We start from the raw sequence: 14447 nt of genomic DNA on the forward strand, positions 1-14447 counted from the left end.
CAAGTTGAACAAAGTATTTAGTTTAGTTGCTTTTGAATCTAAAATTTACCTTTTCTAACTGATGACGTCGTCTAATTATTATTATTACTTTATGGTTTCAAATTTGTACACATTTTTCTCCAAATGACTTGACGAAATGTAACTGCCTTTCTCATTCCCATAGTTCCATTACTTTGAAAAATTTCTCATTTTTCAATGAAAAAAAATGTCATTCATGACTTACATCATGTCATATCACATATTTCATATTTCAAAACTCCCCCCTAAATTTTAAAACACAAAGATTTTGAAACCATATATTCAAAGTCACTTTCACTCATATTTGTCATTCTCAACTTCTTTCACCCAAACTACAAATGTCAATACCTTTTCTTATTTTCAAACTTTCTAATCTCCAACTACTATTTTAATTTTATTTTGCAGGAAACTTGAAAGCTGTTCATTTTACAACTGAACAAGTAGTTGAAAGTCCTGCAAAATAAAAAAAAATTATCAGAGATCCACAAGGGTATTTGATGTCTAAAATTTACTCTCTTCATTATCTAATATGTACCTCTTTTTTGTTTTTCTTAATCTTCAACTATCTCTTCAGCAAACTACAAACAAAGAAAGGAGACACAAGTAAGTAATTTACTCTTTTCATAATCTATCATGTACCTCTTTGTTCAAAAAAATAAAATAAAATATGTACTTCTTCTTTGTTCTTCTAATCTTCATTATTTGTATTTATCTTTAACTACATATTTTGATCTAGATATGTTTTTGCAGAAAGTTGAATAGAGTTTTTGTCCTTCAGCAAACTACAAACAAAGTAAGGACACCTCTCCTATTTAAGTCATACCTCGTCCCAGAAGTAGAGAGGAGTCCATCTCAATCAAAAGGAAAAGAAAGATGTACTACCTTCACTCTTTCAGAACCTCTCCTACTAAGTCGTACACCTTTTGCCCAAATCCCTTCGCTATTGAGCAGATAGAGTCAGACTTTCTTCGTAAGGAATCGGACTAAGAGGATTTCAATTCCATTTCCATAGAGCAGATCCAGTAAGACAGTAGACTTTCGTGCTCTTTCTATCTATTTACAATGACTGAGAGTCGCTCAAGCGAGCAGGCACGTATAGGGCAGCGCCTTCTACCTTCCGAAAATAGGAAAAGACCAGTCCTTCTACATCTCAAGGGCATGCCCTATAGACCTAGTCTATCGGCTATAGCTGCAGCTATGACTGACCAATAAATTGAAAGCTCTAACTAAAAAAGAAGTCCCAGGGCTTATTCCCTTTTCAAGGTCTTGTAGCCAGACTGATCCAGTCATCTATATCTCGTTTCGCCCCTTTGGCTCTCTTGCTTAGTATCCCAGTCCAAGATCTTATTGAAAGAGCCACAGCTTCTTCAAATTCAATAGCAAAGGATATTCACCCGGCTACTCAATCTTCTCTCTTTCACTCCTTCAAGGCCTCTTTCAAGCTAAGAAGACTCCTTTCAAGGTTATCCTTATTCTTATCTGCAGATCGGAGTCGTTCACTTCTCTGTCGAAAGAGCGTATTCTTTTATTGCAGCTAATTACAAATCTCAATCAGTCTTGTCTGTACACCAATCCCAATGGCTAATTCGGCTCTTAAGCCTGGAACTCAATCAAAAATAAATTATCTTTTGTCGAAATAAACTCTCCCCCGCCCAATCTTTACATTAGTGGGCGGACACCGCCCCAATCCTAAAAAAGGAACGAATCTTTCAATTGCAGTCGACCACAAGATAAAGAAAGCGATTGAAGCAAGCATGAGTAGTATCCCCCCTCCTTCGTTGTGGGTCCCCCTCCCTTAATTATTTATAATATCTCTTTGGCTATCAACTCAAAGAGTAAAGCGGTGGTAAGATATGGAGGTTTTTATCCCTCTCAGAGCTTTGAACTGACCGGCCTATGATAATTTAGGGGGAATTTATATAAATAGCTGGTGCGCTTGTTTGCGTCCAATCCGGATGTGAAGTCCTTACTTGCAGCCCTAGGTAAGGCGCGGGTTTAGTCTTCCAAGTAAAGGTTACGAAGTAAATGGACTTATTTTGATGGACTTACTTTCACTATGCATTCATTCGTGCACTATCTAAGATCCGATTCTCTAGCAACCTATTTTTAATATTGATTCATCTTCCCATCCTCTTCTTTCTATCTCCGTAGTCAGTCTGGCTGCATACTCCTTCTGGATGAGTTCTGTGGCAAGCTGACGGATTCTGCAACTTCTTATCTTCCGAAATAAGTTTTTATTCTAAGAGCGGATATTTCAAAGAGAGCACCGGATCTTGCATGAATGTGCACATCCGATTTGTTCACATCTTGAATATGACCCTTTGCCATAGACCAATTGCCAGAGATTGGCTAGCATGAGGACAGAAAGGCTAAAAAGAGGTGGGACCTAGTTGATTCTGCACTCCCTACCTTAAGAGGGGCATAGCGTTTGCTAAAGGAATGCTTACCGAGAAGCTTCCCTGGTCACGAGCGAAGGGGGAAAAGAAATAGACTATAAAGCACAGACAGCATACGAGATAAAGATCTGATTTGCTGGAACTGGAAAGAAAGATCCTCTTTGCGGAATCAAAGAGAAGAGCGGGGAAGACGGGATATTAGTTAAAAGAAAGAAGGTATGAAATCCTTAGCTCCACCACGTGTTAAGCATACGAGAATTGAGACTGCTACCAGCCCCGGGAATTCCATAGCTGTTAGCTCTGACCCCATCCAAGGTACCTTGAAATGACTAGGAGCTCGCATGAACCCATATCAACCCATCTTCAATCAAGAGAACCGGAACTAGCTGGAAGAGAAAAAGAAGTAGATTAGGACTGCCTTTTAGCATTAGCTGGCAGGGAACTCAGAGAGAGTTCGGCAGGAAGGGAAGGAAATCTTCAACTTAAACTTAAACTCGCGTAAAGGGAGAAAGAAAAGAACTGGAAATGCATAGGACGATTAAATTATGAATGAAAATCGCAACTACTGGTACAATAGATACATACCGGTACTACTGGCCCACTATCGCTAGACGGAATGACACTAGCACTCTTAGCTCTTTAGCTATTACGCTTGGTAGTAAGGCGAGGAATGATAGCAAGACTTTTCTTATTTTTTTACTGTATAATCCCAATCTATCCGGGTGATCGAAGGCGTATCGCGATCGACAAGAAATGGTTCGGCACAATGTGGAACCTGACGTTGCTGATATGATATAAGAGTGATAACCGGAGAAGATGGTCGTCAACGGCGAAGACCGTCATATTGTATTGTTAAGAGTCACAAGCTCGGCGTACTTCACCTTCATAGCGAGGGCTAGGATGCTGAAGCCATTGTTACGGAGCCGGAGCATGGCATCTCTGAGCATCAGGCGCATTATAGCAGGCTGCACCGAGCCGGAAGTCTTGATATGTTGACCAGAATGATGATCTGGATGGAACGGGAACGAGAGCGAGGTCATCCTCTCCACGTCGCAATAAAACGGAGAGAGCGGAGAGATGAAACCTTGAAGGCCATGAATAACCACCATGCCGTTGTTGAAGAGATCAGGTTGCGTGATCTCCACCCCTCCGATAAAGACCTTAGCACTAGCAGTTGTGCTGGTCTTTCTATTGACCGAATCAGAGGTGAGGGGGATGCAACGGCCTGGACTCAAGGTCTCGATCTTGGTACCTCTCCGCATATAATCAATTGTGAAGAGACCTGGAAGTGCTCACGAAGGAGGTTAGAGAAAGAGCAAGAGAAGCAGGTGCAGAGGGAGGCATCTGATGGAGCGAAGATCGTAGAAGGACCGGTCCAGGCAGAGGCAGCGGTGGCCGCGGAGTCAGAGAGTGAAGGAGCCGCCGTGGCTAGCTCGTGGAAGCCGAGATGGGACAAGATCGGGGGGAGGAGTGCTGTGTGAGAGAAGAACGAGTGTTCTTGGAGTTCTTGTGGAGTCGACGGTGTAGTTGCCGTTGTGGAAGGTGTGAAGCTTGCTTCCAGTCCTTCAATGGCGGTCACCCTCGGGTTGCAGAGCATTGCGAGGATCGAGATTGCGAAGAGCACTGTGAATCGCAAAGAGATGTCCATGGCGGAGAGAGAAGAGTGAGAAGGCCAGTAAGAGAAGGGTTTCCTTCAGAGAGAATGCAAATAAAAATGAAAGAAATGAGGAGGTAGAGGTATTTATGCGCGAAACTATGAGTGAGGGAGCGGTTTAGAGGCGGTGGTTAGAGAACGATCACGTGCGCGTGAAAGGAGCGTGGAACAGGAATCGGCGAAGCATGACTGTTGCGTGGTTGTTAGAACGTTCTTGAATCTTATTTCAGTTATATTTGGCGGGAAATGTGAAACGGAACGGACAAGTTTGTAATTTTCTTAATTCAATCGGAAAATTGTTACAAGGCTCGGGAGGGCCAGGATTCATCACTCCAACTTATGATGAGTCAGGCCGCAATGCTGCGAATTTCCGAGCCCTGTTATACCGGGTAAAGAAAGCCTCAACCAGAACTAAATGTGCCACGGGAAACAGAATTCTTGGCCCTCTCCTATTCTATATAAAGGTCCATCATAGGGCCCAGAAAGACAGCCGATAAGTCAATTTTCCTAAGGTGACAAAGAGTGGGCGGGCCCAACATAGAACCCCAAGCAATCTAACAAGCACACGCAGTCACATAAGACAGGGTTTTCCCACGGTAAATTTCTAAGCTATCTAGTATGGTAGGACTTTCTTTGATGGTTCATGTAGGCTTGGGTCTTTCATTCGGGCCCTATTGGGTGGGGCACCTTGTGGGCCAGCCAATGCGTATAAGCTTGGGCTTTCTTAACGTGGCTCATTTGACGACTCAGTACATGGATGTCACGAGTCTATTGGCATAGAATATCGAATCTTTTCCACGTAAGCTGGTTGTACAAAGTTTGTTTGTTCATACAGGCAGTGTGATTGGGGGAGATTTTGTTTGCTCCGCAAGGTAGCCAGAGCCAGCCAGTTTTTCATTAAACAGGCATGATAGTCTTCAACTGCAGAAAAGTAGTGCGGAGAACTAGCCAGAATTGTGCCTGCCATCAAATTAGGTGACGCATGGCGGGATTCCTCTACCACTCTATAAATGGAGGCTCAATAAGTGTCTTCTTCATCAAATTCATTCAAATCAAAGAAATTTCGTAATAGCATAGCTATGGGCAACTTCCAAAAGGCTTTCCGCAATTGATGCGGAAATGCGTCAAATACAACAGGCGATTCAAAACCGCCGGAGAACTCTCAATTTATTTTTAAGGAATATTCGAGCGGTAGATTCAGCTGCGGCAGACGAACGCATTCGCACTTCCGCAGCAAACATAAGGAATTTGGAGCTAAGGCTGGAAGTGCTGCGGAAGGAGCAGCTCGAACTCATTTCGGAGGCTGTGTCCCGGCTGTCACACTCGGTGACAGGCAGGGAAGACTAGAAAAAAGAAGTAGTTCCTTATATTTCGTGATTTTTCAGTCCCGATGGGAATAAGCAGCTGATGAGAGAATCGCGCGAAGGTAGCGCCCGGAAACTTAGAAAGAAAATGTCTGTCTATATCATCTAAAAAGAAGTTCAATAAAATGGAATGAAGAAATCGGACGGGAGGTATTCCTCCCTTTAATATGTTTTTCCCAGCCTTGTTCAGTACCGGCGAATGCAGAAAGTTTTCGATTAGATTTAGAATGAATTGATCCTCGATAAGAGGCTTGATTTTGTCCAGAAGCCGCTTTATACAAAGAATATGACTATAAATAGATAAATCTATAACAAATAGGAGTCTCAGATTGGACCAACTTCTTATCTCAGCCACAAAAAGCGTATCGGTCTGGCCGGGGAATGACTGCTCAAGAAAGACATTTTGAGTAAAAACGTACTGATTTAGTAGATTAGCGAGTGAGATCAGAATGAGCTCATCTTCCAGTTTTAAAGTAAGATATAAATGCCAATAATCGTCCTCGAGACTCTTGAACCTATAAAAAGTAAGTTGGTCCATCTTAATAGGAATGCGCTCTAGCTCTCTTCTGACCCAAAAAAAAGAAAGTTGATACTTGCCAGTCAAAATTTCCCGTTCCAGTCTAACGATATTTACCCTTTTGTAAATATATATATATTTATCTAACATTTCCCCCATTTCGAGGATAAGATACTGGCGTAAAGGGAAAGTCGACATGTCGTCCTAAAAATGTAAGATAAATTCAAATGTTATATATAAGTGACCGAGATGCAAGGGAAAAACTCTTGTTTTACATTTCCACCTATTTGTTCGTTTACCAGGTTAAGAACGAAATCATAAATAAGCTCTACCAAGGATTGCCAAGCATTGGGTACTGACTTTCCTAACGAAGCTGGGAAAGCAGCAGTAATTCTTTGGAAAAGCCCGGTTCTCTTTGTATTCGAGCTTTCATTCCTAAATCCACTGTTTCGTTCCTTCATATACCTCCCCACCAATAGATAGAGACAAATGGGAATAACCGAACCACGTCTACAAAATGCCAGTACCATGCAGCTGCTTCAAAGCCAACGTGATGCTCCTTGGTCAGATGACCAAGATATTGGCGAATACCACATACGATCAAGAAAAGAGTACCTATAATCACATGAAAACCATGAAAGCCAGTTGCTAAGAAAAAGGTAGAACCATAAATACTATCCGAAATAGTGAAGGGTGCTTGATAATATTCCATTCCTTGAAAGCCAGTGAATACTAGAGCCAGTGAAACGGTTGCTACTAAAGCGTAAACTGCTCGTTTTTCCTTCCCCGCGAGTATAGCATGATGAGCCCAAGTTACGGCTGCTCCGGATGAAAGGAGAATAGGGGTATTAAGAAATGGGATTTCCCGAGGATCTAAAACCCCAATCCCTTTTGGGGGCCAAATACCCCCGATCTCTACCGTAGGTGCCAAAGAAGAATGAGAAGAAGCCCGAAAAAAAGCAAAAAGGAACATAACCTCCGATACGATGAACGGAATAGAACCATATCGAGGTCCTAATTGTACTACTTTGGTATGATGTCCTTCCAACGTGGATTCACGTAGAACATCGCGCCACCATACAAACATGGTATATAGGATAAATATTAGGCCCAAACTGAGAAGTGTTGCACCCCCTTGAAATGAGTGCATGTACATCACACCTCCTACGGTGGTTGCCAAAGCTCCGAGTGAACCCGAAATAGGCCATGGACTTGGATCTACCAAATGATAAGAATGCCTCTGAGATTCAATCATAAACCACTTTGCCTCGGTTGTATGTAAACCCCCCCTTCACCCCCACCCCCTAAAGTGGTAAAGAAGGGCTCTTTTGGGTCTTCTTATATTTCTATCTGACAGGACAAAGAAATAGGAAGGGATGGTTCTTTCATTGCATTGATAGAAGTCTAACTAGAAAAAGATCTCTCTATAACTTTGAGAAGAGAATCGTTGGTTTGACCGACGAACTACGTGGGAAAATGGACCTTCTTTCCTTTCTTTGATTTTCAGCAAGCATTTTTTGAAAGTAACAATTCTATTTATGAAGTTTGGTTTAGGAAAACTTGCTAGTCGCGGATTAGTGCGTTCTGCGCCGCCGGCGGCGCAGGTTGATCTCTCTGGTTGAGGCTGCATTCTTTTATTCAACTTTACACGTGGGAAGGGCTTACTCTCCTAGTGGCTCGGCTTGGTCTCGCTCCCTTCCTGCACTATTCCTCCCCACTAAAAAGAGCGATTGATAATCTCGATACGATAACCTTTCTTTCTGAACGCAAGACTACCCCTCTTCCCGAAAGCTTCGCGGGGCGATTTGAAATGGCCATACTGTACTGGTTGGACGATGGCACAGTACGCAGGACCCTCGTATGAAACCCCACCGAGCTTCCTTGCACTATGTGGAACGGACTATTCTCGGATTGGACACGCCTATAGCTAAAGGAACGTACAGCGAGCCGTAGCGGGAGGGAGGCCAATGTCCCGTCAGATACCACGGCCCACGTTCAAGCTCTAAACCGTCAAGAAGAAAGGAGACTTTTAGGGGAGGCACATATGAGAAGTGAAACGTGGCTTTCAAAGTAATAAGATAGCTGTCTGCTATGCGTTTAAGGGCATAAGGTACGAAGTTAGTCGTACGAAGTCCCTCTCCTGTAACTCGAGTGACAACCAAATCTTGACTAGCATATCCGCCTCTCACTTCGCTCCTCTCCTGTAACTCTCGCGGCTTAACGCTCGAGTGAGTACACCCCTGTAGCTTCGCAACAGATCAATATGAATGAGGATTCCTTGTTCCTGTTGAGAATCTTGGATCATGGCCTAAACCTCTCTTTGCTTGTTGATGAAGAAATCTATCAAGAAGGATGAATAGGACTAGCCTTTATTTTATTTGCTTTCCCCTTACCCATAAACATACAACTCAAAGCAAGTGAGCAGCTTGGGATAGAAAGATTCCAAGAGCTTAGTGAAAAGGATAGTAGTCACTAGATATAAGCTATAGGATGGACTTGGGGATAGCCTATATATAAGGTCAGGTCGGTTCCCGCACAATCCCCTGATGGAGGGGGTATACCGGTGCACCAACCGAGGTCAAATTTCTTCTACCCAATCAGCATGAAAAGGCATTGAAGGGTGCAAGACTTCTATCTTTCTGCCACTTCGTCTTGTACCTGTCCTTTTGGGACAGCCTCTCTCTTCATCTTTTTCATGGCCTTTCCTTTCATCTTTCAAAACTCTCATACCATTATGCGCCTTCCCCTTACTAGATCCAATAGGGCCACAAAGAATGCTTTAAGAACAATGCACGAACAAAACGAGTATACGAAAGTTGACGGCATGAACACCGAATGAACAGCTTTCTTCTTTTTATCTATATATGCTATTTCTTTTTTTATCTTTCAAAGGGTGCTCAAGGAGTCTATAAAGGCATAAATCGATATATGAAGCTGGGAACTTACCCATCATAACAAATAGCCTTAGGTTGTTTATTTCCTTAGAGTTTCTGTTTTTGTTCGGTTAGGCTATCTATATTTACCTGGGAGAGGCAACTCTTCTAATAGACACTGATGCTATTTTTCTACTACTATTATATACTATTAGAATTAGATCGACGAAATTCATTGTTTGTTTACACGTGGCTAGGTCGCTAATTGAGAAGAACTACCGCTGAGATGTCTCAGAGAGAGAGAGGCCGTCTTTCGTGTTTAAGATGCCTTAAGTGAAGCGCAAAGCGAAAAAGGAAGTGGGAAAGCACCTTGTTTTGTTTGCCCTATCACAGAGCCATCGGTATCCCTGATAGAAAGAATCAAACGTCGAATGGTCCTGGGTACGATCATAGCTTCTGAACGTTCCCATAGTATAGTCTAGTTTGAGCACCTTTCGCTCATCCCCCCCTTGAAAGCTGAACCTCGGGCCATCATATAGCCCTTTGTCCTTTTCAGAAGTCTGTTTTCCGCTTTCACTAACACTAAGGATACTTACCTGACAACATATATTGCGGGAAAGGCACTCCAGCGGCAGCAGATGGTTCAGCTTCAGTATTAACTGATCGGCCAATATTGATGACACCCCAAGGGTGGGCAGGAAATCCCCTAGTCATTTATCTTGATTCACCTGCCCAACTCTACAAATTGGAAGAGTCAGACTGGGAATAAGGGGAAGAGGATTCTTCATAATCTATTTAGTAATGTCCAAACAACAGTGAGGAAATGAAAAGACAAATTAATTAATTTAGTACATATTGTATAAATTTTTGCTAAAATGATGAATTAGTGTCTTGTATGATGCTAATAAAATTGAAAACTATTATATTTTGCAGGAAAGTTGAATGGTGTTCTTATCACTTTAACAAACTACAAAGAAAGACATGCTTAAATACAAGATAAAGGAAAACCGTGAAGAATTTGATCAGTATATTTTTTGTGTGATTAAATATTGTTTTGAAGAAATGAAGATAAATACATAAGAAAAAAGTTTAGTTGTAATCCGTATACATAATTTTGTTTAAGGAAGTGGCGTCTATGACTGTAATTATCTACTAATTATATTTATTGTACAAAAAACACTATTAGTTTTTTAGAACACAAAAAAAAATTATGGTTAATGAGGAACACGGTGTTTAGTTTAGTTAGCATTATATATTAAATGTCTGGTTCATATGTTTATTCCACCGAAATGGCAACTTTTTGGCTTGAAAAAAGAAATGTCGTATATTAATTTGTTTTTAGATCCAAAAAAATTATTTATGTTATTTAAAGAAATTAATAAATTTTTCTCAGATCTAGAAACAAACAAATGATTTTTCAAACCATACAACTTAAAATAAATTTTTCTCAGATCTAGAAACAAAACTATGTGGCTTGACGGATAAAAAATGGTTTAAATTATCAACAAAGTAATTTCATTATATATATATAACAACACGAACAAATAGACAGTTGAGAGAATATCTGAAATTGTAGATTAAAACTAAAATATTTAGAGAAATTTAAACATTTCAAAAATAAATGATTGATCTACAGTTTCAATACTTGTGAAACTCATTTATTAAAAAAATCTCAAATCGAAACCAGATTTGATACATATAGTCACTTATGGTGTTGTTTTTGTGGTTGCATGCATAAAGTTGAGAAGAAATTACACAGATCTGATACTTATCTTTTAGTGTCTCTTATGTTGTTTTTGTTGTTGTTGTTGCATGTATAAAGTTTGAGAAAAAATTGCACTCCATTGATGTATTAGATGCAGAAGAAGAAGTATTGTGCATATACTTAGGTGCTATAGTGACAATTTTAGTTAATAGGCAGTCAAAAACATGGTCTGAACTCTAAAGCATCCTGAAACATTTGAGTTTTGTACTGAGTGATGGAGTCAAATGTGGTAAAAATTTACAAAGAAACAACGAAAGTGTTAGACAACACAGATCTCAAAATTACTAATTTTCAAGATTCCTCCTTTTGCAAATATAATTTGATATAAAGATAGAGGAGAAAGAGAGCTTCAATAGTATGCATTTCGTTTGGAAAAAGAAGACTGGTCGGAGTGGTTAGTCGCCAGAAATAGGGTGGCAGCGGCTAGGGTTTCTAATGCGGGTGGAGAACACTTGAATGAGAGAGAGAATGAGAAGCTGAAATGAATATTTTGTTTATGATTTTCTTTGTTTTAGTGTTATAATTTGGGCTATTGACTATTAATGGGCCGAAATTTAAAGAAGCCCGTCCTATTTTTTTTTAACTCATTTAAAAATAAAACTTTTTTATCTCAATATTTTTTTGAAAGTTCCTTTTAAAATTTTGATAAAAAAATAAATAAAAATTCCCTTTCAAATATATGGTATACGGAAGAGAGAGAAGCCGTTATCTTCTCTTTCAAAATTAATACCACTCAATTAATTTTTATTATATATTTAACTATTTAAAAATAATATATTTAACTATTTAAATTTCAAAATTATTTTTCTCAAAAAAAATAAAATTAAAACTATGGTTATACATGTGACTATTCACCAATATTTTTGCTCATGTTAGTTATTGATAAAAAATTTAAAACTATGGTCATACATGTGACTATTCACCAATAATATACTTTTAAAATGATTATTATACATTGGACAAGTCGTCAGTCTCACAAATTTTTAAAACAAATATTATACATAGAAGAAGTTATCATTGTTGAAAATTTAAAATAATTATTATATAATGGACAAGTCGTCACAAATAAAAATATAGAAATAATTATCATCACAATTAAACACATACACGGGATTGTATTGATTAAATGTACAAAATAAATACTAAGCTACATATTATAAAATAATTATTATACATGAGTCAGGTTGTTTTTGATAAAATAAAATAAAATAGTTATAACACAAAAGACAAATCGACGTTGATATAAATTTTAAAATCTTTATTTCACACTTGATAAGTGTTCAATGTTCAAATTTAATAATTATTTGACACAGGTCAAATCGACACTGATAAATTTTTTAGCATAATTGTTATAGACGATATAAGTTTTTTTTTTTAAGGATTATAGACAATGTCACTGTTGAAAATTTAAAAATTTATTATTATACACATGAGATGTTGTCAATAACATAAAATTAAAATAATTATAACGTACAATACAAGTCAACAATTATATAAATTTTAAACTAACTATTCTATATAGGACAAGTCGTCAGGGATACAAATTTTTAAATAAATATTATACATAGGTAGAATTGTCCATGGTAAAAATTAAAAATAATTATTATGCACAGTACAAGTCGTAATATATATAGTCAAAATGTCATTGATATATGTGAGACGTGTGAGGATTTCGGAAAGTCAATAATAGAAAGAGAGTGATAATGTGTATAGAGTTGAAGTGTGGTAGTAGTGCGTGTGGTGTGGCGGAAATTTTAAAAACTATCATAAAAAGAAATTTACAATTAATTAATAAATGTACAGGATAAGTTGTCGTTGACTAACTAACTTTTATACACATAACCAATTGTTATTTATAAAAGACTGGTCTTGCTAAAACGTTCATGCTATTTATAATATCACCTCACTTCAAATCTATAATGATATTGAACCCTCATAAACTAATATGCACGAGATAAATGAACATTGACTAAACTTTCAGAAAATAAAATAAAATACACGGGATAAATTATCATTGACTAAACTAACCTTGATTTACACAATAAGTTGTCATTTATAAAAACTGTTCATGCTAAAACATTTAAACTATTTATAACATCACCACCTCAATTCAATTCTACAACGATATTGAACACTTATCAACTAAAATGCACAGGATAAACAGAGATTGAATAAAATTTCGTAGAAAACTGAAATGCATCGGATAAGTGGTCATTGACTAAAATTTCAAAAGTAACATAACTAACTTTGATAAACGATATTTATAAAAAAATTGGTTTTACTAAAATGTTTCATGTCACCTCACTTCAATTCTATAATGATATTGAACCCTCATAAACTAAAATGCACGGGAGAAACGAACATTGACTAAACTTTCAGAAAAAAATAAAATACACGGGATAAATTATTATTAACTAAGCTAACCTTTATTTACACGACAAGTTATCCTGTATAAAAATTGTTCCTGTTAAAACGTTTAAACTATTTATAACATCATCACCTCAATTCAATTCTACAACAATATTGAACACTTATCAACTTAAATGCACAGGATAAACAGAGATTGAATAAAATTTCGTAGATAACTGAAATACATCGGATAAATGGTCATTGACTAAAATTTCAAAAGTAACATAAATGAACGAGATAAGCTGTCGCTAACTAAACAAACTATGATAACCGATATTTATAAAAAAATTGGTCTTACTAAAATGTTCCTGTTGTTTATAATGTCACCTCACTTCGATTCTATAATGATATTGACCCCTCATAAACTAAAATGCACGAGATAAATGAACATTGACTAAACTTTGAGAAAAATAAAATAAAATACACGGGATAAATTATCAATGACTAAACTAACCTTGATTTACGTAATAAGTTGTCCTTTATAAAAACCGTTCCTGCTAAAACATTTAAACTATTTATAGCATCATCACCTCAATTCAATTCTACAACGATATTGAACATTTATCAATTAAAATGCTCAGGATAAACAGAGATTGAATAAAATTTCGTAGATAACTGAAATGCATCGGATAAGTGGTCATTGACTAAAATTTCGAAAGTAACATAAATGCACGAGACAATTTGTCGCTAACTAAACTAACTTTGATAAACGATATTTATAAAAAATTGGTTTTGCTAAAATGTTTCATGTCACCTCAATTCAATTCTATAATGATATTGAACCCTCATAAACTAAAATGCATGGGATAAATGAACATTGACTATTTTTTCAGGAAAAAAAAATAAAATACACAAGATATATTATCATTGACTAAACTAACTTTGATCTACACAACAAGTTGTCCTTTATAAAAATTGTTCATGCTAAAACATTTAAAACTATTTATAATATCATCACCTCAATTCAATTATAAAATGATGTTAAACTATTTATAATATTACATGACAAGTTGTAATTTTTTTTTAGCAAAAGTTGTAATATTATAATAAATTGTTGGATATTATTTTTAATATCTATATAAACTTAAAATATACACACAATATCTCATTTTCCATTATATTCAAATATTATAACATTGTTTACGTTTCAAGTTTAACAAATTTAAATAAACTTGTGTTATGTAAAAATTGTATTATATTTTAATGTGCATTATCATATTCTGAAAAATGTAACAATCATTATAGAGAAATAACTGCCCATCACATGTAAAGAAGTTATATTAACATTTTCAAAACCTAAAAAAAACATCAAATTTTTAAATAACAATATTTAACAACCATTAAAAAGAAAATCAGACTCTTTTAAGCAACAAACAGTTACTGTACCCGTGCGTCAGCAAGGGTATGTTACTAGCAGATGATTAGAAAGTGGGATACATGTTGACAAGCAG

At 37.1% G+C, this 14447-nt stretch overlaps 1 protein-coding gene across 1 annotated transcript; it reads right to left on the reverse strand.

Moving 5' to 3' along the window:
- Nucleotides 1-6231: 6231 nt before the first annotated feature.
- Nucleotides 6232-8894, reverse strand: LOC25480183 (cytochrome c oxidase subunit 3). The gene has a single exon (XM_024774575.2). The coding sequence runs from the start codon at nucleotides 7202-7204 to the stop codon at nucleotides 6407-6409; it is 798 nt and encodes a 265-aa protein (XP_024630343.1). The 5' UTR covers nucleotides 7205-8894; the 3' UTR covers nucleotides 6232-6406.
- Nucleotides 8895-14447: the final 5553 nt, after the last annotated feature.

Source organism: Medicago truncatula, chromosome 3, assembly GCF_003473485.1.
Source record: "Medicago truncatula cultivar Jemalong A17 chromosome 3, MtrunA17r5.0-ANR, whole genome shotgun sequence".
Taxonomy (NCBI): Eukaryota; Viridiplantae; Streptophyta; class Magnoliopsida; order Fabales; family Fabaceae; genus Medicago; species Medicago truncatula.

Bases quoted from the DNA above. Each gene is read 5' to 3' on its own strand.
- LOC25480183 (XM_024774575.2), bottom strand. From the start codon at position 7,204: ATGATTGAATCTCAGAGGCATTCTTATCATTTGGTAGATCCAAGTCCA.